At 41.8% G+C, this 24,534-nt stretch overlaps 2 protein-coding genes across 4 annotated transcripts in view; both read right to left on the bottom strand.

Annotated features, from left to right (window-relative positions):
* The window catches only part of wu:fj29h11 (uncharacterized), a 39,651-nt gene extending 37,250 nt beyond the window's left edge, over nucleotides 1-2,401 (bottom strand). Inside the window, exons 1-2 of the mRNA XM_049013202.1 lie at nucleotides 2,328-2,401; nucleotides 1,420-1,694 (exon numbers count right to left, since the gene is read on the bottom strand). Coding sequence (XP_048869159.1) covers nucleotides 1,420-1,549 — 130 coding nt within the window. The 5' untranslated portion in view covers nucleotides 1,550-1,694; nucleotides 2,328-2,401. The remainder of the gene's footprint in view (nucleotides 1-1,419; nucleotides 1,695-2,327) is intronic.
* Nucleotides 2,402-2,825: 424 nt separating this feature from the next.
* si:ch211-176g6.2 (ras-associating and dilute domain-containing protein) overlaps nucleotides 2,826-24,534 on the bottom strand; it is a 37,105-nt gene continuing 15,396 nt past the window's right edge. For 2 of the 3 annotated variants that reach the window (XM_049014937.1, XM_049014934.1), the window contains exons 8-16: nucleotides 24,367-24,473; nucleotides 16,829-17,048; nucleotides 16,528-16,700; nucleotides 9,149-9,293; nucleotides 8,443-8,624; nucleotides 7,956-8,310; nucleotides 5,859-5,983; nucleotides 4,597-4,736; nucleotides 2,826-4,514 (exon numbers count right to left, since the gene is read on the bottom strand). In XM_049014937.1, coding sequence (XP_048870894.1) covers nucleotides 4,421-4,514; nucleotides 4,597-4,736; nucleotides 5,859-5,983; nucleotides 7,956-8,310; nucleotides 8,443-8,624; nucleotides 9,149-9,293; nucleotides 16,528-16,700; nucleotides 16,829-17,048; nucleotides 24,367-24,473 — 1,541 coding nt within the window. In that variant the 3' untranslated portion in view covers nucleotides 2,826-4,420. Of the gene's footprint in view, nucleotides 4,515-4,596; nucleotides 4,737-5,858; nucleotides 5,984-7,955; nucleotides 8,311-8,442; nucleotides 8,625-9,148; nucleotides 9,294-13,400; nucleotides 13,574-16,527; nucleotides 16,701-16,828; nucleotides 17,049-24,366; nucleotides 24,474-24,534 lie in introns of all 3 variants that reach the window. The other variant, XM_049014935.1, reaches the window with a different exon arrangement.

Raw genomic sequence — 24,534 nt, 5'->3', positions numbered from 1 at the left:
AAAACTAATGTTTCAGGAAACCAAGATTAGCTTAATGAATGCTGGTTAGCTACGTGCCCACTTTCTACACACACATAAGGATGGCTTCGGACCTCCCTTTATCACGATATTGCGTTCATATGGAAAATTGAATTTTAAGCTCGATACACATAACACAAAATATGCAAAATAATAAAAAGGACCTATAATCATCCATCCATCCATTTTCCAAACCGCTTATCCTACTGGGTCACGGGGGGTCCGGAGCCTATCCCGGAAGCAATGGGCACGAGGCAGGGAACAACCCAGGATGGGGGGCCAGCCCATCGCAGGGCACACTCACACACCAGTCACTCACACATGCACACCTACGGGCAATTTAGCAACTCCAATTAGCCTCAGCATGTTTTTGGACTGTGGGGGGAAACCGGAGTACCCGGAGGAAACCCCACGATGACATGGGGAGAACATGCAAACTCCGCACACATGTGACCCAGGCGGAGACTCGAACCCGGGTCCCAGAGGTGTGAGGCGACAGTGCTAACTGCACCATCATGCCGCCCCTTGACCTATAATCAGTCTACTGTTTATCATTATTATTTCTCATTATCCCGTGACTCTTTTCAATCTGGCACCCATCCACATCACAGTACTGAGTCTGCAATTATAACAAGTAGTAATAAAAGACCTGCTGCTGGATTCTGACACAGCCGACCATAAAATACTGCTACATAAGTTAAAAAAAACTGGGTTGGTCTATCAAGTACAGTCCTTAAATGATGCAAATCAGATATAGATGACAGGGACAATTTTGTCACTATAAGAAGTTATGAGTCCGAACTGCCATGACTTAGGTAGTCCATCAAGGATGAGTTCTGGGCCCCCTTATTTAACCCATGCGGCCAAATTCTGGAAATGACCTTTGTGTATGAAAATGTGCTATACAAATAAACTGGATTCGACTGGTGATCCTGTGTACTGGGTTGTTGTTCTGAGTCTGGATTACTTATTAGCCAAAAACTAACTAGCATTTTGCAATATAACCATTTAAATTTATTTGCTTTACAGACTCACAAAGCTCACAGTTGCTACTTTTCCACAACAATAGCTTAACGATTTACAAATAAAACATACAATTCAACAAAAGTCTTTCTGGGAAGCAGGTTAGCTGTGTTTCATTCCATCTGCCTTGCACTTTCCCCCCTAAGATTTCAAACAGCAGTCAGTCTTTGGAATGTGTGGCATCCCTCAACCTCTACACCCAACTGACAGTCCACAAAGCCCATAAACTATACTTATAACTGCGTATCAATTACTAATGCTATTCCCTTCAGAAATATGTGAACGTATAAAAAAGATTTTTTTACGGAATTTAATTTCATAGTAAAGGGCAAATCTGAGTGCAGAGAAAATGGTATATGTTTATATTAACGATCTCACCTTTTTCATCACATTTGACGGCATGTGATTCTTTGCTCACAGACTTCGTTTTTAGCGAGGGACGGGGTGGCAAAGCAGATGAACAGCTGCCCGCTTTTACAGCCTGTTGGGCGGTGAGCTTCTCTGTCATATTTTTCGTCAACCATGTGCAGTCTGGAAGGGCAGTATTACTACATTACGGGGTGTAAGTTCGAAGACTACCCTAAATAACACTGGCATCCTGACGCAGCCAAAGATTAAAAATATTCGCCCGTCGGCATCTCCATGATGTCCGTCTGGAGTAAAAAGAAAAGGGGAAGATATTTTGTTGTGCAGTCATTTTGCGCTCATGGTTTTCTGCACAAAATATACTGAATACGTCGCACTATAATTCTGTCTGTGAAGCATAACACAGGATCGAGCCTTATGGAGAAATTATCCTTAAGAGACACCGCTGATTTATAATTTTATTTTGCTACTTATCCAAAGCTGGGAGATTAGAAATGACAAAGTGTACCTGTAGCTATTCTCTTATAAATAAAACTGGCGAGCGATCTTAAATACAACGATGCATCCCTTAGGAGGAGAGTGGATCGACACCAAATAAATAATAACAACAAGAGCCCAGGTATCGATAGACAGACATCCCATTGTATCATCCGTGACCGCCTCCATCGTACTTTTCTACACCCACTATCATCAAATCCTCCACAAACTAACCAGGATGCTATTCATAAAACTCGTTTCACAAAACCGGTCATTACTTTCAGTCAATTGCGCGGCACATCGAGTCTGTACACAGTTGGCAAAAATCATATATTTATATGTAGATCGGCAAGTGAATTTGCGTGAACAATATATCACAATTAAGGCGTTCATAATAACACATCCGCCTAGGAGAACATATTTATCATTTCGCCGCTAGCTACCTCAAATCCGCATGGAGCCCTGGTCCAGCTTCCTATAACCGCCAGGATCGTTGCTGCCCCCTGCTGCACTGGTGGGCAACTACAACACCTACGGAGCGTCATGTTCAGTAAAATATGAATTGGTATAACATCTATGTCGGACAAATTATATACATTCTTTATAATAAACTGAAAACGGAGTGACAGAGCTGATTTCAGTTATAAACAATTACAACATTACATTATAATCTTTACTTTTTTACTGTAATATTTTAAAGTGTATTTAAAGTAAGGCATACATGTCAACATAGATTTAGCGAAAACAGTGAGATGGGTGATAAAAAGCCTGTACAACTGGATGAAAACAGTGAGTCATCAAAAAAGGGGAGGGGTTATTATACGTAGCGCTGCACCTAATTATGACTGATGGCAATAAATCTTCTCGTCACACTGATTGCATGCTGTATAAAAAGTTCAGTCAGGAAGGGAATCAAGTAATTAGAGTCTCCAAACAATAAATACCAAAGCACAACAACAGTCATTTTATTGCAAAGATACATTTTCAGTCATCCAGTTTGGCCACATTAGGAAAGGTTTAAAAGATGATTCAACAGGTACTTGCACACACAAACATTTGTAAATGAAATTTCCAATCAACACTGTTTACTGGTAACAACGAAGGGCTTGTTTTGAAATTTACACAAACATATTTATGGTATTTCCAGTTTGACAAGTTATTTACATTTTCTGTGTGCCTGTATGGATGCATTTATCGATATCAACCAAGAGCATGCAATTATTGAAAGAGAACTATGACAATGCAATGGATAGTAAAAAAAAAATACAAGGTAAAGTATTAAATGCCAAATGGGAACAAACAATAACAACCATCAGTTTTTAACAAAACATTTAATTTTGACAGATACAGATAAGTTAAACTCATCATTTAAATTTAGTGTGTATGTGAAGTGATTCTTAGTAGGTGCCTAGATGACAGGGCAGTAGAACTAGCAAGGTAAGCTCTTTCTGTACCAAGGTGCTGAAATTTTTAAAAGAAGCTCATATTTTAGCCAGTATTTTAAAGCTTTAAAATTAAGTACTCCTTTGCTCAAAACCAATTGCACTTCTGACTATATTACCCAAAAATGCAATTTCAGGTACAAAAGACACTTTTAGTGCTGCAATCTATTTCACAATGTGCGGTAAAAAAATCACTAGGTCAGAGGCAATTGGAGAAGTATTGCCTCACTGTGAAGCATTAGTGTACTGATTTAATGTTTTTGGCCCTCAAAACAGTAGAACACATTTTTATCGATAATACTACGGATAATGTTCTCACATAAAACACAGACTAAGGTGTAAATCCTGCTATGGCCGTAACTGAATTTCACTTTACCCATCTTCAGCTGTATCAGGACAGTATTTGATAGTATTCTTCATAACTGAAATAATCTTTCGGTTACATATTAGGCATATTGACATACTGCTATAGCTGTATTAAATACAAAGTACATTCTATATTGTACAGATAATATATTATTTATACAGTAATATATTGTAGTTGAGATGGAAAGGTTTCAAACGCAAGAAAGGCTGGTTCTTTAGGCTACAGCAGAAAGTATTTTTGGCTTCTGCTCCGTCTTCGAGATTAGATTCCAGGTATGTCCCGGTGTCCTTGATGCAATCAACGCAATCTCGTGAAGAATTCCATAATTCTGGATTCATAATTACATAGCAGTTTTTTTTTTTTTTAAAGTTTCAAAAAGTTGAGCTTTTGGCCACAACTTATAAAACCCATAAGATGCAAAGGTTGAAATGAAATTAAATGAAAGGCAATGGTGTTCTTAAGTGAAGCAGACCGTAGAAAAAAAACACAATATCCTCTTTGAGAGAAGGCGTTTTCCTCCAGCAGTTTATTAACCCAAGTATCTTTAGGATAGAAGTCCCAAGGGAACTTGAAACAGTCTATTATCTTGACATTCTCCTTTGATAGCAAGACAAACCACCCCCCCCGACAAGTCTACAAGAGCATTTGCTGGTCCTTGACAGTTGGAAGTCTCTCTCACACACACACACACACACACACACACACACACACACACACCAACCCCCCTTCAGCATTTAGCAGGCGAGCTCCTGCTACACAGCTCTGATTTAGCTACCAGCAGTCGCAGCCTGTCCCCTGCCGTGCGGATGAGATCCCGACCGCTGCAAAGGGAAGCGATGTGTGAACACCTTTCAATTATCGGTAGCAATTCTATTTTGCTCCTGGACAGATGGGGGTCCTTACCTGGTGTAGTCCATTCCCACCAAACTCAGGCCATTGACAGCCAGGATGCGATCTCCCTGACTCAGTTTCTGACACAGAGCAGCGGGAGATTCCTGAACCACTGACTTGATATAAATCCCACTCACTTTCAGTGATGTTTTCTATGCAAGGGAAAAGTTAAGAAAAAAAAACATTACAATTAACAAACATTCCTCTTAGAAAAGCCACAAGTTATTTTTAATTGTCTGTATTTTTTATATTCTCAACTATTGTAAATTGTAATTTAATTCTTGTTTGCTCTTGTCTTTGGATCGGTCAGGGTTCATTTCATTGCATGTTGTACTAGTCATAACTATGTATGTGACGAATAAAGAATCTTGAATCAGAGGGCGACAATTAGTTTTTCATCCGACCAGCAGATGGTGCTGTTTGTATTCAACCTTGTGGAAACATCACAGGAAAAGGACCAGCTATATTATGTGATTTTTTTTTTCAATCACAGGCTGTAGGCCAAAATAAATGAAGGCTTAAATCACTATCACATTGTACTTTAAGCTATGTAGCCAACGTACTGTATCTTAAAAGAGTAAATATCTATTTTCAGAGGAGTGGTACATAAACATGAACATGAACAATAGTACAGAATGCTAGGTCAAAATAAGGCGAAAGAATTAATCCTACAGAGAAACTGAAATAAAGATTTTAAATTTGTCATTTTGGGTGTAAACTTCTGTTTGACTTCCCCGACACTCCATCTGGGGTGTACCGTGTCCTGCACCCTATACCTATGGAAACAGGCTTTGGGACATCGAACAGGAAAAGTGATTCATAGAAATGGATAGATGGATTGGCCAGTCCAGCGTCAGCCTTTTCTCGTGACACTTGTCTGTGACGTGCACAGCTTCAGTATTCCGCCACACCACTGTGGCCCAAAGTGGAAGCTAAATTTAGCTTGTGATGGTACGGACCATGACCACAGAATTCCTGGGTGAGGTCTGCGAAAATGCAGTGATGACAGCCTCATAAAGGGAGGCTCGACAGAGAAAAAACACCAAACACGTATCTTGTTGAATTCCACTGAACAGGTATGTACGTGGGTAGACGCCGATAAGCACACGTCATGGGTGTGACACCACGGGCGCTACCCCTAAGGAAATCTGTGGTTAATTTCAACCACTATCAGTATTACTCCGTTCCAAAGCTCTCTCTGTGTTTAAGCTACCGGGGCCCCAATACATAAAAACATGCCAAGTAGAGAGAAAATGAGGAAGAAACTCACGCACCATTCCATCCACTAGGGCCAACCCAAGACCCTGGGGACCCCTCTGTAGCTCCACAGTAAACACCTCTTCCTCCTCATCTTCCTCTCCTTCACTCCTCTCAACACAGCGAGAAGTTTGGCTGTCCTCTGAGGATGACGACAAACATATTCGTAAAATATCTCGGATTTTAACTGGTTACAATTACAAGAAAAGATTGCATCTTATCAAGATACAATTTACTGATCGAAAAGGAATATGCTAGAAACATGGACGACATTTGTTCTGAATTAGAACAAAGAAATATTTTAAATGAGAACATATTTTCTTTAGTACTCTCATATACCGCATGTAATGGCTTTTTAAATAACTGCATGAACAGAGACATAGACAGAGACAGAGAAATCAAGGTCATATTTACAGTACCGCTAACCAAAGAGGTGGTACATTAGGAGGTAAGGAGTTAGTATGGGTCACTGCCTGCTGGTGAAGCACTGGTTAAATAAACAGGAACCAGTATGGCCAACTGGCTGCCATGTTATAATAATGCTGATATGCTTATGGTCTGACACCGGACCCCTTGTTTCCTGGCCTCGAACAATGTGCGTCCCAATTAGGATTCCACACGCCAAGCCAACTGCAAATTCCCATGGGCGCCTGGGACCACGGTGCCCCCTCCACATACTGCCACCGGCCCCCACTCCCCTGTACCAGATTAAAAGATTATCTATACTAAGGAAATACTCCCACTCAATAGCATCAAAACTGAAATCTACCTGAGGAACATTTCATGTTACAGTTACATATGGTGGACTGTCCCTTACTGATCTGGTGCCTCTATGCTCTGTGAATGCTGTTATGCTGCACTTCTGCCCCCCCCCCACCCCCCAAGTAGTCTTATTGGGTTCTTACACAATAACTACTCAACAACTTAAAGTAACTCCAGCTACCAGCTACAATGCTGCTCACATTTCTAGCCTAGCTGCCTAGCTTACTCCTTGACAGCGTGAATGTTTGCGAAGTGACTCGTTTATGCGTTGCTTTGGACAAAAGCATCAGCTAAATAAGTAAATGTAAGGTAAAATACGTTTACCAAAATCACACGAGTATTTTGATAAATTGAATTGTTTCCAAAATATTTCGTCACTATATGATGTGAAATCCACAAACACGGAAACACCCAAAAACGGAGTCATGGAGAGAACCAGTGGGTCTTCTTTCGAAAACTCTTAACGTTGGTTCGTATAACGACTGTGATGCCAAAGTGTGCCTTTCATACTCCAGCTCTTTAAACTTGCCCTTTTGAGTAGCAGTAAAGTTGAAGCTTGTGTTCTGGAGAAAAGGAGCAGCTCCCTGCCGCCAGCTTTCCCCCGACATGCTGCGGGAGAGGATGTAACACTGTACCCATGGTGGCACTGGGCTGGCTGTCTGTAGCCACAAACAGAAGAGCCTATAAAGTGGCCCGTGAGGATTACAATGGCCACGTCTGGCCTGTATCCTGTTCAGCGTGCTCCACAAACCCCAGCCAAAGTGCACGCACAAAAGAAGAAGGGGAACGGAGGATGTAAACGGAGGATAGTTTAACATGGCTGTCCTCTCTTTCAGAAGGAGAAGAAACAAAGGGTGACTGTGCGTTTGTCGTTTCAAGCAGTCTGCCTCTCCAGTGCATTATCCTCCTGACTAACTTCTTTCTTGGCTTATCATGTATTGTAAATAATCCCTCTTCCTACATGGATTATCTGTCATCGCCCACGGTATGCGTGCATTTCAATGCAGATGATGGATGGATGTTCTCATGTGAAATAATAGGAAGCAACATAATAGATACTGGTTTCCTACTGGCAATCCACCAAAATGGTTGACACCTGGATCTGATAGAGATATATTTCAGCAGTCTGATTGTGAGCAATTAATCAATATAGTAATGCACCCAAAAGGGCCCAAGTTCAAGACATTTAGGGAACTACAGAAGTAGAAAAATGAATGATTATTGCAAGAGAATGGAAGTCATGACCTACACAGAAGAATCAGCGCTCTCATGGAACACCCCAAAGACAATTGTTACATTTACTTCACTGACACAGAGTCTCTAAACACCACTGGTTCACCCCGTTCCATTACCTTCAGCTTTATGATTAATGAGTTCTTGGCTGATACCCAGTGTGTGCAGGACAGCCTCAGCCTCTGCCAGCTCCGGACCTTGAGGTGTGTTGGGTGGAGTTAGCAGACAAGACGGGTCCAAGGCCAGCCGTTTACTGCAGCTCGGGTCTCCGTCTGTGCCGAGGGTGTTCTGCAGTTCCAGATTCTTCAGCTTATAGGTCAGAACTGCCTCACAAGAGGTCAGATCCCCAGGGCCAGTGCTAGGTGCCTTTGACATTTGGACTGGGGGTTCTTCTTTTCTTGGGGCGGCTCCCGTTTCAGAAACATCTGCCTCCACAGAGGATTCTGGAGTTACTGCCTGGCTTCGCTCCACTGGCTTTGAACAAAGAGACCACCCCACATTCAGTCCAATGAAGTACTTCATTTCTCACACACTTAGGTCAACTGCAAACCTCGGCAAGTTAGAGTGTCTGTTTGACGATTTGGCCATTCCTAACAGAACAGTTACCTGCAGTGGCGTCTTGGGGTTGACAGATGACACTGCAGTATGGAGACTCTGGATGATGCCCTGTAGTTTACCCAACTGCATGCACAGACTGGAGTGTTTGATGGACTTCCCCAGCTCTAGATGAAAGCTGGCGCTTGGTAGGATTAGTGGTGGATGGTTATCGAAACTCTCCAGGATATCAGCTGTGAAAATAAGTGCAGTCAACAGTTTGCAACCATTAATGGTGAGCAACCTTTAAAACCAACGCTTTGGTTTTCATCAAACTGTGCATGTTTAAAATAACCAATTACTTTGCGTAAACCAAAATGGCTATTATATTTAACTGCCTTACAAGTAACACACAATACACCAGTGTGCCCAGAAGACAACCCAGCACACTGGAAAGGAGATGAATACGGGCCTCTGTCTGGCAGGGTGAGGCATCTGGCAGAAGGAATGGAAAGCTAAGCCCTCCTCAATGGCAGAGGCTTGGTCATACCAGGCACAAAGACACAGAACTCCTTCTTACACACTTTACAATTGCTTAAAACTTAGGAGGTACAATACAGGGTTTTGATCCACCAAGAGAACAGAGATACTGATTCTTAATAAGCCTTTAAAAGGGTTACTTTATAGATGTTTGAGTTCTAGTAGTGCAGAACTGAGAATAATGTGTGTTCACAGAGGAATATCCCGGGTGTAGCTGGGTAAGTACACCGTCTCTCACCAGTACTCTGTGCTGTATCAGCTTCGTCTGGGGTGGGATTCCAGCCAGCCGGGCAGACCCTTCCTGGATCATACTCCATCAGTATGTGGTGCAGCTGTGCTGGGTTCAGGTGCAGAAATTCCCTCCTCAATGTGCTCCAGGAGGCCTACACAGACCCCAAAACAGAAAACCAGCCAAAGGCCATGGTGAAAAAGGAAAGTAGATTGTTGAGGATTCTCTACATTCTTGACAACGATGAGAGGCAGGATTATTTGCAGTCAGCAAACGTTATGCGAAGATAAAACTCACAAAATACTTAATACTGTAATTGCCAGATTTCTTGCCACTGGGACAAAATCAAGGTGAGATTTTTATAGTGGCGGGTTGGGATGATGATGCAACAGACGGTGGGAAATGGGTACAACATGCAGCAACAAAGGAGGGCAGGAGCAGGGCGGGGGTAGCTGCTGGGAAGTGAGGGAACTGATGACTTTCAGCCCACTGAAGGGGAAATGGAAAACGTGAAGGAAAACACTACACTTAATGTAAACAATAAATTATTCCAATGGCCCTCACGATTGCACAATTTCTTGATGCAAAGAAAGAGAAAACCAGAATGGTTTCCTTGAATTATTTTAAGCTGTTCAAATAAGGTTGAGCCAGTAGCACGTTTTCCATGCTGTACTGCAGCTTCAGTCCATGATCTGTGTAGTTTGTTCCTCTTCCAACTCACCTGAACCCCATAGAACACAGGTATGCAGAAAGAGCCTTAGAATTTCAAATACTGAAGGAGTCAATAAAGCACTACATTTGACTAACTCTTCACTTTCCAAGAGAATAGGTAGTACCCACAATAGGTATTTTTGGATATTCAGCCTGCCCCTTACTTATTTAAACTTACTTATTTTACTGAAAATCACTATATGACTCTGATTCGGTAAACATTACTATATTTCTTTAGTTTGGAAAATATTTACGCTGACTCTTTAATGTTTATCTGCAAGCATAAAAGCACCAGACTGAAATACATTAGTGCAGCATCGCCTGCTTGTATTGTTCTCTGTGCCAGAAGCTAAAAAAAACAAAGGCTTGAAAAGCAACACATAAACAGGTGGATGATATAGCAGTGGAACATCTGAAAGGGTGTGACAGTCTGAGTGCACTTGACAAACAATGAGAGGTTAATGACGGAGCAGTGTCACGCAAGCATGACCCTGCACCAAAATGTCAACCCTGCACCAATTCCTCTCAGTAGCACAGGCATTCAGCCCAATCACACAATGCCTTCATAACATATACGACTGTAAGCTATGCAGTCTGAGCTTCTGTGAGGACACAGTTAATGTCCCTACTACATCATGGGCAGAGGTTTGAGCTTCTGTGAGGACACAGTTAATGTCCCTACTACATCATGGGCAGAGGTTTGAGCTTCTGTGAGGACACAGTTAATGTCCCTACTACATCATGGGCAGAGGTCTGAGCTTCTGTGAGGACACAGTTAATGTCCCTACTACATCATGGGCAAAGGTCTGAGCTTCTGTGAGGACACAGTTAATGTCCCTACTACATCATGGGCAAAGGTCTGAGCTTCTGTGAGGACACAGTTAATGTCCCTACTACATCATGGGCAGAGGTTTGAGCTTCTGTGAGGACACAGTTAATGTCCCTACTACATCATGGGCAGAGGTCTGAGCTTCTGTGAGGACACAGTTAATGTCCCTATTACATCATGGGCAGAGGTTTGAGCTTCTGTGAGGACACAGTTAATGTCCCTACTACATCATGGGCAGAGGTCTGAGCTTCTGTGAGGACACAGTTAATGTCCCTACTACATCATGGGCAGAGGTCTGAGCTTCTGTGAGGACACAGTTAATGTCCCTACTACATCATGGGCAGAGGTCTGAGCTTCTGTGAGGACACAGTTAATGTCCCTACTACATCATGGGCAGAGGTCTGAGCTTCTGTGAGGACACAGTTAATGTCCCTACTACATCATGGGCAGAGGTCTGAGCTTCTGTGAGGACACAGTTAATGTCCCTACTACATCATGGGCAGAGGTCTGAGCTTCTGTGAGGACACAGTTAATGTGCCTACTACATCATGGGCAGAGGTCTGAGCTTCTGTGAGGACACAGTTAATGTGCCTACTACATCATGGGCAGAGGTCTGAGCTTCTGTGAGGACACAGTTAATACTACATTAATACTACTACATCATGGGCAGAAGAGAAAACCAAATCAATAAAGACCCAAAAGTAATATGTCAAGTTCCATCATTAAAGACTGAATTCTGCTTAAGTTTGAACTGTATTTAAATGTGGGTTCAAATCCTACTCTTGCACTATGTGTGTGTGTGGGTTAAGGTCATATTACATTATGGGGACCAAACGATATTATGATGTTGTGGGGTCTGTTTTTCAGGTCCTCACAAAGGTTTTATGAATGCAATCAAACTAAAAATGGTGAAGGTTACGGCTGGGTAGGGGTTAAGGTAATCATGTTGGGATTAGAGTTTTCCCCCATAAAAATTAATGGAGAGTCCCCACAAACATATAATCACAAACCTGTGTATGTGTGTGTGTACATACCCTGGCATCCAGTACAGGGTGTCCCCCTACCCTGTGTCCTATGCTGCTTGGGATTGGCTTTAGTCCCAAAGCAACCCCGTACTAGATAAGAGAAAATAGACTGCTGTGCATAAATGCCTGAATACAATTCAACCAATAAATTAAATGATGAATAAGCCATTTTACAGTATATTGTTCCTCTATATCGTGACTGAGATAAAGGTCTTTTGTTATTAATTGCTAATGAAAGCCTGTGGTGTTTGGGTGACAGCCATCTAAATCATCTGATAGTATTCAGACCATTTCTGGAAAGGAAGGAGAACTCTGTCAAAAACTCTCGCATTTCCCCTAGTAAGCGGGAATAACTTCTACGTGAGATCATGACCTGCCGGCACTGAGCTCACGCTCACACTCAGTATCCTCCTTTATTCTGTGATTGACAAAGGGAGGGGCGAGACCTGGGCCGCATGCAGATATTACTGGGTAACAAGTTTGGGGGATCTGGGTTGTGGTTTTATCTAGGACACATCGTAAGCAGGGTGTATCAGTGTCATCAGCCCAATTCAATAAAACAGGAAAACTCTCACTCACACTTCAGTCCTTATTTGCACCCCAAAAACTCGAGTCTAAACTATTTAATGCAGAACTTCTGGTGTTTATTCTCTTCGCTATAAACCATTCTGTCTGCAGCACGCACTGGCCAAACCCCATTCTCTTATTTAGGGATTATAAGAAACAGCGCAAGCTGCCACGTCCAAACAAAGCCAGAAATTCTTAATGTTCTCACAGTGTATCTTGGCCCAACTGCATTGATAACATGTAATGCATTCCGCATTTGTTCCAGTCCATATTGGTATAATAAATAAATATTTCCAGTCTTCAGTGTATAGTAAGAAAATAAATACTTTATGCAAATTCTCTGGTGTTTTGCAAGCACCAGCCAAATCGACAACAATGAGAATTACTGCACATGTTTGCGGCTCTATAACTGCAATTCTATGGAGCTTTCGGCTGCCAAAATGCATGCAGATCTAGGGCAAATGACAAATGTTTTTAATCATTTAAATCGGTCTAAAACATGTTGGATTAGAATTTTTCTTGATTGGTCCCATTTTTGGGGGTTTGTGGGTTGTTCTTAAGTTCTTAAAAGATGAAAGCAAAACAAATATAGCACGGTGTTCGCATTAGGGGAAGCCGAAGAGCGAATGCATCACACACTTCTGCTAACGAGCATTTAACCGATTACACAACACTGTACCCATGCAAATCTACATCCACACAAGAATCTGGATAGTGCAAAAAAATCTCCCTAATCTACTGCTTATTTTTGTCCAGACATGGAAGTTAACATCCTAAACACATCCTTTTTTCCACTTCAAAAATAATACGTTCATACTTAAGTGTCAAGAAAAACAAAAAATGTTATATAGAACAGTTCGCAATACTATCTGCACGGTTTTGAAGATTTCTTTACAAAATTGCAGTGGAATACTGTTCATGACTATTCTAAGTAGAACCTAGGAGACCTACCTGTATAATTACAGTGATGTGCAGTGATGTGAGCCTTTAGCTTATAAGTTAGCTTCAAGGCAAAGGGTCTTGACTGTCTAATCAGGGACTCAGAGTATTTCAGCACTGACACAGAAACACTGTATAGAAGAAAAAAACTAATGAACACATCGAGAGCAGAGAATGAGGCTTTCCTGACCTGCAGCAGGTGCTCCTTGGGTGTGGCCAAAAGGTTGACAGCTGAGGAGAGTTTCTGGAAGAAGTCCAGCGCTAAGTCACTCAGTCCAATGCCCTGTACCCAGTCCATAAGGAGGTCCAGATTAGCCTGGATCTGAACCCCCTTTGACCACTTGTAAAATCCGCCTCCAGAACCTTTACATGGAACAATGCCTTCATAACATATACGACTGTAAGCTATGCAGTCTGAGCTTCTGTGAGGACACAGTTAATGTCCCTACTACATCATGGGCAGAGGTTTGAGCTTCTGTGAGGACACAGTTAATGTCCCTACTACATCATGGGCAGAGGTTTGAGCTTCTGTGAGGACACAGTTAATGTCCCTACTACATCATGGGCAGAGGTCTGAGCTTCTGTGAGGACACAGTTAATGTCCCTACTACATCATGGGCAAAGGTCTGAGCTTCTGTGAGGACACAGTTAATGTCCCTACTACATCATGGGCAAAGGTCTGAGCTTCTGTGAGGACACAGTTAATGTCCCTACTACATCATGGGCAGAGGTCTGAGCTTCTGTGAGGACACAGTTAATGTCCCTATTACATCATGGGCAGAGGTTTGAGCTTCTGTGAGGACACAGTTAATGTCCCTACTACATCATGGGCAGAGGTCTGAGCTTCTGTGAGGACACAGTTAATGTCCCTACTACATCATGGGCAGAGGTCTGAGCTTCTGTGAGGACACAGTTAATGTCCCTACTACATCATGGGCAGAGGTCTGAGCTTCTGTGAGGACACAGTTAATGTCCCTACTACATCATGGGCAGAGGTCTGAGCTTCTGTGAGGACACAGTTAATGTCCCTACTACATCATGGGCAGAGGTCTGAGCTTCTGTGAGGACACAGTTAATGTCCCTACTACATCATGGGCAGAGGTCTGAGCTTCTGTGAGGACACAGTTAATGTGCCTACTACATCATGGGCAGAGGTCTGAGCTTCTGTGAGGACACAGTTAATGTGCCTACTACATCATGGGCAGAGGTCTGAGCTTCTGTGAGGACACAGTTAATACTACATTAATACTACTACATCATGGGCAGAAGAGAAAACCAAATCAATAAAGACCCAAAAGTAATATGTCAAGTTCCATCATTAAAGACTGAATTCTGCTTAAGTTTGAACTGTATTTAAATGTGGGTTCAAATCCTACTCTTGCACTATGTGTGTGTGTGGGTTAAGGTCATATTACATTATGGGGACCAAACGATATTATGATGTTGTGGGGTCTGTTTTTCAGGTCCTCACAAAGGTTTTATGAATGCAATCAAACTAAAAATGGTGAAGGTTACGGCTGGGTAGGGGTTAAGGTAATCATGTTGGGATTAGAGTTTTCCCCCATAAAAATTAATGGAGAGTCCCCACAAACATATAATCACAAACCTGTGTATGTGTGTGTGTACATACCCTGGCATCCAGTACAGGGTGTCCCCCTACCCTGTGTCCTATGCTGCTTGGGATTGGCTTTAGTCCCAAAGCAACCCCGTACTAGATAAGAGAAAATAGACTGCTGTGCATAAATGCCTGAATACAATTCAACCAATAAATTAAATGATGAATAAGCCATTTTACAGTATATTGTTCCTCTATATCGTGACTGAGATAAAGGTCTTTTGTTATTAATTGCTAATGAAAGCCTGTGGTGTTTGGGTGACAGCCATCTAAATCATCTGATAGTATTCAGACCATTTCTGGAAAGGAAGGAGAACTCTGTCAAAAACTCTCGCATTTCCCCTAGTAAGCGGGAATAACTTCTACGTGAGATCATGACCTGCCGGCACTGAGCTCACGCTCACACTCAGTATCCTCCTTTATTCTGTGATTGACAAAGGGAGGGGCGAGACCTGGGCCGCATGCAGATATTACTGGGTAACAAGTTTGGGGGATCTGGGTTGTGGTTTTATCTAGGACACATCGTAAGCAGGGTGTATCAGTGTCATCAGCCCAATTCAATAAAACAGGAAAACTCTCACTCACACTTCAGTCCTTATTTGCACCCCAAAAACTCGAGTCTAAACTATTTAATGCAGAACTTCTGGTGTTTATTCTCTTCGCTATAAACCATTCTGTCTGCAGCACGCACTGGCCAAACCCCATTCTCTTATTTAGGGATTATAAGAAACAGCGCAAGCTGCCACGTCCAAACAAAGCCAGAAATTCTTAATGTTCTCACAGTGTATCTTGGCCCAACTGCATTGATAACATGTAATGCATTCCGCATTTGTTCCAGTCCATATTGGTATAATAAATAAATATTTCCAGTCTTCAGTGTATAGTAAGAAAATAAATACTTTATGCAAATTCTCTGGTGTTTTGCAAGCACCAGCCAAATCGACAACAATGAGAATTACTGCACATGTTTGCGGCTCTATAACTGCAATTCTATGGAGCTTTCGGCTGCCAAAATGCATGCAGATCTAGGGCAAATGACAAATGTTTTTAATCATTTAAATCGGTCTAAAACATGTTGGATTAGAATTTTTCTTGATTGGTCCCATTTTTGGGGGTTTGTGGGTTGTTCTTAAGTTCTTAAAAGATGAAAGCAAAACAAATATAGCACGGTGTTCGCATTAGGGGAAGCCGAAGAGCGAATGCATCACACACTTCTGCTAACGAGCATTTAACCGATTACACAACACTGTACCCATGCAAATCTACATCCACACAAGAATCTGGATAGTGCAAAAAAATCTCCCTAATCTACTGCTTATTTTTGTCCAGACATGGAAGTTAACATCCTAAACACATCCTTTTTTCCACTTCAAAAATAATACGTTCATACTTAAGTGTCAAGAAAAACAAAAAATGTTATATAGAACAGTTCGCAATACTATCTGCACGGTTTTGAAGATTTCTTTACAAAATTGCAGTGGAATACTGTTCATGACTATTCTAAGTAGAACCTAGGAGACCTACCTGTATAATTACAGTGATGTGCAGTGATGTGAGCCTTTAGCTTATAAGTTAGCTTCAAGGCAAAGGGTCTTGACTGTCTAATCAGGGACTCAGAGTATTTCAGCACTGACACAGAAACACTGTATAGAAGAAAAAAACTAATGAACACATCGAGAGCAGAGAATGAGGCTTTCCTGACCTGCAGCAGGTGCTCCTTGGGTGTGGCCAAAAGGTTGACAGCTGAGGAGAGTTTCTGGAAGAAGTCCAGCGCTAAGTCACTCAGTCCAATGCCCTGTACCCAGTCCATAAGGAGGTCCAGATTAGCCTGGATCTGAACCCCCTTTGACCACTTGTAAAATCCGCCTCCAGAACCTTTACATGGAACAACGTTGCGTGAGTAATTTCGCTAAATTAAAACAAACAACCTCGTCTCTGAAGAACTCAACAGAAACCAATTGTTGGTCAGGCTCCAGAAAATCGGCAGTGGAGTTTACACTCACCTCTCTCCATCAGTGCATTGAAGAGTGAGGCATTGATGAAGAAGAAGAGGTAGGCGAAAAGCTGCGAGGTGATCTCTGAGTGCACCTGGAAAGAGTTGAGGAGCTGCAGGGTCTGCTTTAGGATGGCCAGGACACTGCTGACGCCCTCCGGATCCGCCAGCTGGCCGCTCTCTGAGAAGGGGTTACTGTCCAGCAGGGCGGGCAGGTCTGCATAGAGAGTCTGGAGGAGGAGAGGAATGGGTAAAGACCAGTGTCTCTACAGGACTCTACGGCAAAGGAGCAAGTTTCTTCCATGTTCCTGTTAATCGGGTCACTACTTTGCTCTTAGTCTTGTTACCAAATATGACTTTTATACGTATTAATAATTAACTTTACAGCCCTTTGAAAAATAAATTGACATGAATGCTTCTGCTCTAAAAACACAACCAACTCATGCTGCCTCTGCTGTTACAGGTTCATGAATTTTTGATGCGAGAAGATATGAATGTATTAAAATTTCTATGCACTACAGGCTCCCAGGCTGGGGGTTCAAACCCCACCCCAATCCTGCGTGTTTGCATGCTCTGATTCACTCACACAGTCCTAAAATATGCAATCAGGCTAAATGGCTTCTCTAAACAGTCTATCTTTTGTGGGCATGTGGTCCCTAAACTGTACAGGGTGTTGCCCTGCCTAGTCCCCAGCGCTGCCTGGGATAGACTCGGTTCACCATGACCCTGTACTAGACAAGTTGTCTGAAAGATGAATGGAAGGAACTTAAAGATCAAGGCCATTTTGGGAGTAAAACAGCAAAAATTACAAGTTAAAGAGCAGAAATGCACTATAAAAACAGCTTACTGAGGGATTCTGTGAAGTACCCCGGTCTTCCGATTGCTGAGTCCAGTCAAAATGAAAAAGGACAGGCTGACCTTTCTATAGATCCATAAATCCAAGACAAAATTATCCTCAAGCAACAGGGCCTTGTGTTTCTGCTACTTTCTTTCCCACTACTAAGTTCCAACAGCCGTGGTTCTGTTCTGGCCGAAAGACGGGCAGCTCCCGAGATTCCGCTTCTCGGTCCACTACGCGAAAAACGATTTAAAAGCTACGTGCTGCATGTACATCCAACCGCCTGCCACTGTCATTTTTCAAAATATACGGTTGTTTTTTGAAGCTCTCCAAAGCTAACTTACAACAAGAATCTCCTGCCTAACGTCCAATATCCAGGCTCTTCAGAGTCTGCAGACTCCACAAAAATGAGGCAGACTCCATCCAAAACCACAGCCAAGAACTCACGGTTTTTTCAACATTCTGACATATAACATTACCTGGTGCAAATGAATTACTAGATATTAAAGTAACAATAATTCTTTATTGATTCCTACTGGGGGAGGTTTGACTTTTAATAACACATGTAGTGATCGAATTTCACGTGGTCATCTATTCAATGGTCTGGATTAGGTTGCATGGACGGGTGGGTAAATCTGTCAAATCAAGCCCACAGCATTTATCAAGAGCTAGGAGCCAGTCCTAGGAGTGACCACATCTCATTCTACAGGAACTGTAGCTGCAAAAACACGCCTTTGTTTTCCGGGCAACACCAGCAGCTGCTTCCTCCCAGACCAGATGGAACTGCATGGAGAACTCCGAAAGAAAACACTGAGTTTAATCTCTGTTATTCTAGGTCTAGAAAGTGAGTTAATCTTATTCACTGCTCTGTTTGTTTTCGATATAAATTTTCTCAAAAAAAATAAATAAATAAAAAATACCCACCACTAATCTGAGAACTACACGCGCACTGCTGAATACATTTGGACAATGGTCGCAGAGAGGGGGGAAGACTGAGACATAATAAAACTATTCTCAATGAGACCACTTATGGTGAAGCACAAGAGGAAATAAGAGTTTTTGTGACGGACACAGCAGCAGCTGGATTCGGATGAATCTTTTCAGCGGGACAGACGGAGGTCGCGCGACTGCCGTGAGGCCTGTGTAGCACTTATGCCACCATACTTCCAGCAGCACAGCTCACTTATTCACTGCCCTTAGCATACGAGACAATGGGGCCTGTGTCAAGACCATCCGAGGAAAGAGGGCCTAGATCTACCACTGGAATTAATGAAATTAAAAATAAGCACTACTATTACTACATGAGTACGGCCATTGTGCGCCTGATCTGATGGACAATAGAGTTCAGTCCTGACAGTCTGTAATAAGATGAAGACCTAGCTCAATCAGATACTTAAATGAAACTATTACTATATCTGTATCATCCACTTATCTGGTCAAGGCTAATCCAAGATGCCAGGAGGACAACACCACGCCCATCTCTTATCTTACCACTGGAACCGTGTGTTTCACTATACTACTATCATCATTATTACTATTTAAATGCCAGCTTGTCTTTACTAGATTGCTACTATCACTATAATATATTGGCATTTGTATGCAAAGTTGCCCTTTTGTGCTGTCATTTGTATGATGAGGGGTCACCCACCAGACATTAGCTTCCCATTGCATTGTGGTACAGATCGAGCTTCATGGTGTACATCAACTGCTCACTGCAATTTGCAGTGAACTGGAGGCATTTTACACTGCACTATACAGTTAGTCGGAACTTCTCGTACAAACAGCAGTACAAAAGGACAGACTCACTATATCGTGCACTATTTAGTGATGCATACAATCTGATACATACTTAGATCATGCCCCCTTCAATATCATATGTTCCTGTTTGGTGTTATCTAATAATTCTGAGAGACTACAGTCGTAGTCTTGCTGACCCCACCAACCGTAAGCATGAATGCTTGAAGGCTGCTTAATCCATCAGACTGAGGGTAATAAGAACCATTGTCATGTAATTAAGCCATTTTGTTTCCTCCTGACTCTGACAACAGGGCCCAGAAATCACTTTACGTACAAAACATGTTGCAGGCCATCACAGAACCAACAGAAAGACAGTTAGGAGAGAAGTGCGCTAATGCACTGCTGATGACAGGCCCATGAAAGCCACGACGACAAGCCTGAGTCAGGGCTTCTTATTCTTCTTACACAGAGTAACAAGTAGCAAGAGTCAGGTGTGCAGGCTGGGTAGCTATGACGACCAGCACCTCCCCACCCTCCCCACGTTCATCTAGGGCATGACAAACGCAGCAGGCGGAGGGACACTGAGGCAAATGAGTCTGAAATTTGAATCATGGGGAAATACCAGCATTTACAAAAAGATACCATATTTACAGTGTTTCCAGTTCATGATTAGCATACCATCCATCATGCAATGTGGCACAAAAAAATACACAATATTTAAATATTTAAGTACAGTTTTATGAACACAGTTATGTAATTTATTCACAAAATATTTATCTGGATTTTTTTTATATAGATCTGTAAAATAGCTTTATGCTCAATGTAAGTTTAGGCTACATTACTGCACAGGTGTCCTGCTTGCGAGACCGCAGTAAGAACAATGAAAACTGGGTCATTCTTGGTACTGGCTAGTACTGAATGTACTACATACAGAGCCTGTTGTGCTGGACTTCTAGAATCATCTGGTGCTGTCCAGCCCCCTGTCCTAGTTAGCCACAAGATTATATCTATGGCAAAGCTTTCTTTTTCAATGATGTCTGTTATTAAATTCAGCTCTCTGTAATTATTTAATTTCTATCTTCATTTTAAATTTTCGGTGAACCAATTCAATTTTCATTTAAGGGTTGTAACATCCTGCAATATTTAAGAGGCAGTCAATGTCACTTAGCCATTAAGCCAGTTTAATGTAAAACACTTCTAATTGAAATGTTCTTCCCTGGTGTGGTTAGCCACAGACTGTGACAGGTCCCCGGCTTGTATAGGCGACACTGAGAAAAGTGAAAGATTCTCGGGCCAGTGTTCACCCCAGAATAATCCAGTGACCTACAGCATGACGTAACATTCACCACGTAGCTAATTCCCATTCACTCAACTGTCGGTGACTCTCTCTGTAACCTTGGCAGCCACGGGTCACGCCACCCTCTCCCCCTCCCTGCACAGGAAACAGACAGTGAGGATGCTCTCCCTTCCATGTACCCTACTCCTCTTCTGGCTCCAGCTGCTTCCTGATTGGCTAAAGTGATTACGCACATTCTGCTTTCACCCGAAATCATCGTTAACCTCTCAACGCCCCTCGCTATCAGTGGCATTGTACTGCTTCTGCTCTTAGCAGGTCACTCGCCAACAGACACAGCAGGATAACAAGAAAAATGTTACAGGATGTACCGTGATTCACAAACCAATAACTGCGTGAACCATCCAGCAGAACGTTTTTTTTTTTCTTTTTTCCGACCAGCTTCCCCAGGATTATGGTAATGCTGACTGTTTCCAAAAGAATTTAATGGAAACAGAACGGGTAGGACACAGGATTTACGACGACGTCTATGGCAATTAATACCGCAAAACCTTCGTTCGAAAAATGAAAACATCAGAAATACAATATCGAGTTTAAAAGCATCGTTAAAAGTTAAAAGATGTCGTCCTTTATTTCTCGTACTTAAGGCTCACGTTTTAGTGAAGATATTGTTTTCTGCCTTTAGGAACTCATTTTTAAACAATATGGCTCTTAAGCTCATATTTTACTTTCCAACTTAGTTTCCACTGACATATGAAATTTCAGTTTTAAAAAGTTTGATATATGCAGTGGTGCACAAGAAACAAATTTAAGCCAAATGTCTGCAGGTACTGCAGCCAAACACAACTAACTCCAATACTATTTAATCTAGTTAACTGAAGTATCACGGCCTGTTCTTCATTCAGAACAAAAGCCTACCAAAAAGCAAAGGTTTTATCCAATATCATTTTTATTACCATCAATCAGTGATGAACATATAAGGATCTAAAGCTAAATGAAGGACCAGAATGCAACTGGGTTCTAGCACTTATATGGCCTGTAAGTAAACACCGCTGATTGGCCATTACGTGGGTAAGACGTCTAAATCGTCCTCCTGCTGTCCCAGATACGCCCACAGTACATCACATGGCAGGATTGGACAGCAGCACTTCTGACTTCGCATTTCAAAAGATGCAGCTGCTCGGCTCGGTATTGATGTAGGAACATTTTCCTCTGTCCCTTTCATGGAAATGCAAGAATTTGACTACTGGTTGTGCCTCTAAACAGTCACTGAGTTGTATAGTACACAGGCTTGAACAGACAGAGAAAAAAAACAGCCACTGATATTGTCCTGTAGCATGTTAACTCTCATGCTTCTCACATCAATTAAAAAGATTTTTTTTCATTTGAAGAACCTGAGAAACTAGTTCCCAAGTGTCTATGCAGTAGATCAGCTAGATACAATGGGGCCAGATTATCAATAGATTTGTAGATAAAGAGCAAAATCTTAAACGAAATTCGCTGGTGGTGTGGCGGTACTGTTTGCTGTTTAAAGTTTATTTTTTTGTAGATTAAATTTTGATTTATTTTTTTGTTTGCGAATCATTGTCTTTTATTAGTGTCTGTTTTTGTTTCAGTGTTAGTTTACGGTAACAACATTTGGCCCAACGAGCTCAATGCACATAAACACACACTGGTACCATCAAGTCACGCAGATTTTAGCCTAAACATTTTCCCAAACACTTATTCAATGAAGATTCTAGGGTAGCAGGCAGGCAACTTTATGGTGTATTAGAGTGTATTTAGCAGCTATAAGGATAAAAAAATATTAAAAAGCTCTCTGTACTAAAAGGTAATTTAATAAACATGAATAAACACTTAGGGTGGTTTTCTTTATTCTGGCCGTCCAGAAAAGCACCTAGCATGTTCTCCCCCATGTCAGGTGGACTTTTCTGAGTGTGAAAGGTGCATGTTCTCCCTGTGTGTTTTCTCTTCAGGTGCTCCTGCTTAGCGCTACTGCCGCTATAGTATGCCAATGAACTTCGTGCAGCGTAAAACCACCTTTTTGTTTTGTTATAATTTGAACTACTCCCATAATTACATAGTGATATTAAAGGGAAACATTTGTTATAATGAAATGCTTTAGAAATCATAATGGTTATTTCATTAAAATAATTTTTTAAAAGATGCATCGATTTAAAGTATTGATGTCAATGCATTTTTAGCGTCAACATCATTGACTATATCGACTAATCGCGGCAGTCCTAAATTACAAATGAAATTACCGAACTGTGTATAACTCAAATACGCTATAACACAGTACAATGCATAATATTCAACTTAACTCAGTTTTATTTATACGCCGCATTTTCACAACGTTATATTGTCTGAAAGCACTTAGTTTCGCTGCTGAATCTCGGTGGCTCGTTTTTGGCGGTTTATCATAAGCTTTGATGAGTCTATATTTGTCATTGTGAGAAAATGATTCTTTTTCTCATCATGTTTCCTGTACATGGATCATTAGCCTCAGGTAGCTAGCCAGAAGCTAACAGGTTACCTCAAGACAAAGTAGGGCAATCAAAGTAAAGTAACAAAAATAAATAAATAAAAATACCGCAGTTTTATTTGGGGGAAAAAAAAAAGTTAATTTTTCTTCTTTAAGCAGATAAAACAATTTTTGAGCAGTCACATAGTAACGTTTTAGTACATATAAAGGCACAAAATCATACATCATAAAAGCCAATTAAAAAGTAATAGACATCCTGGACCAATCTCTGTCATCCTATTCCTTGCCCAGATGTTCTGTGAATTAATTTTCCTTCCCTATGCAAGCCCCTCCCTCCCCCCCCCCCCCCCCCCCCCCAGGAGTACCCCCTCCATGCAAACCACATCTCTCCAAGATCTGTGAAGCTGAACAATGTTCTCTTACTGCGCAAACAAGAATGACCAAAGCAACCATGGGGGTTGCGCCAAGTTATTCTTTCAAACTTTGGCAAGAGGAAATTCATTCCAGATTCAAAAAGAATGACAGCCATAATATGACCAATATAAAATTATTTTAAGAAATCTGATTTAATCACTGTGATGCATGGACACGAAAATTAGTTCCATTACTATCTGCCGGCATTTTATTAAATATTCAGAGAGACTTGCTGAGTCTGTAAAGACAAAAGAGCCACAAGTTGAAGCAGTACTGAAAGCGTGAGCCAAAGTCTGGCCTGGGAGCCGCTCAAAGTAGGACAGATTCGAGTTTGAGAGTCCCAAACAAAATCAGGCAGAGTGCAGCCTTGCTGGGTGCAAGAGAACCGCTCAGGGAAACTTGCAAAGCCAGCATCTGAGCTCCAGGCGATGAACAAGCATTGTGTAACACAGACATAAAGCTCAGCTTTATCATTTTGGAAGTGCTGCTAACTGCTCCGCATCTTGGTCTAATCATTTCTCCACATGGTTTATATCTAGCACATGTTACTACCCAAGGAGAAGACCTTTATTTGCTTTGCTTACTGTCAGCTATTTGCAAGAAGACAGCACTGTTTATCTGTGCATTTTCTGCATTTAGATTTACTTTGGTGACCTTTTTTCATGGACATCTGTACTATCTAAACAGCTGTGCAGTTGTCTTCACGCATGTTAGCACCTCATTTCAGTGGAACGAGGGGTTAAAGGACATTGTAGAACAGATGAGAATGAGGTTGCTCACCTTAGTGAGGTAGTAGACTGACTGTTGGAATGTAAACATGATGACTTCCTCCAAGACTGTCACGGACTCCTCCATTGCCGACCGCGATAGATCAAGATCCACCAGGCCTGAAAGAATCAAGAAAACATCATCCATTAAAAGTACTCACTGCTAATTATTTTGATTGCA

This window comes from Brienomyrus brachyistius, chromosome 5, assembly GCF_023856365.1.
Source record: "Brienomyrus brachyistius isolate T26 chromosome 5, BBRACH_0.4, whole genome shotgun sequence".
Lineage (NCBI taxonomy): Eukaryota > Metazoa > Chordata > Actinopteri > Osteoglossiformes > Mormyridae > Brienomyrus > Brienomyrus brachyistius.
This window is presented reverse-complemented; position numbering and strand designations above follow the sequence as displayed.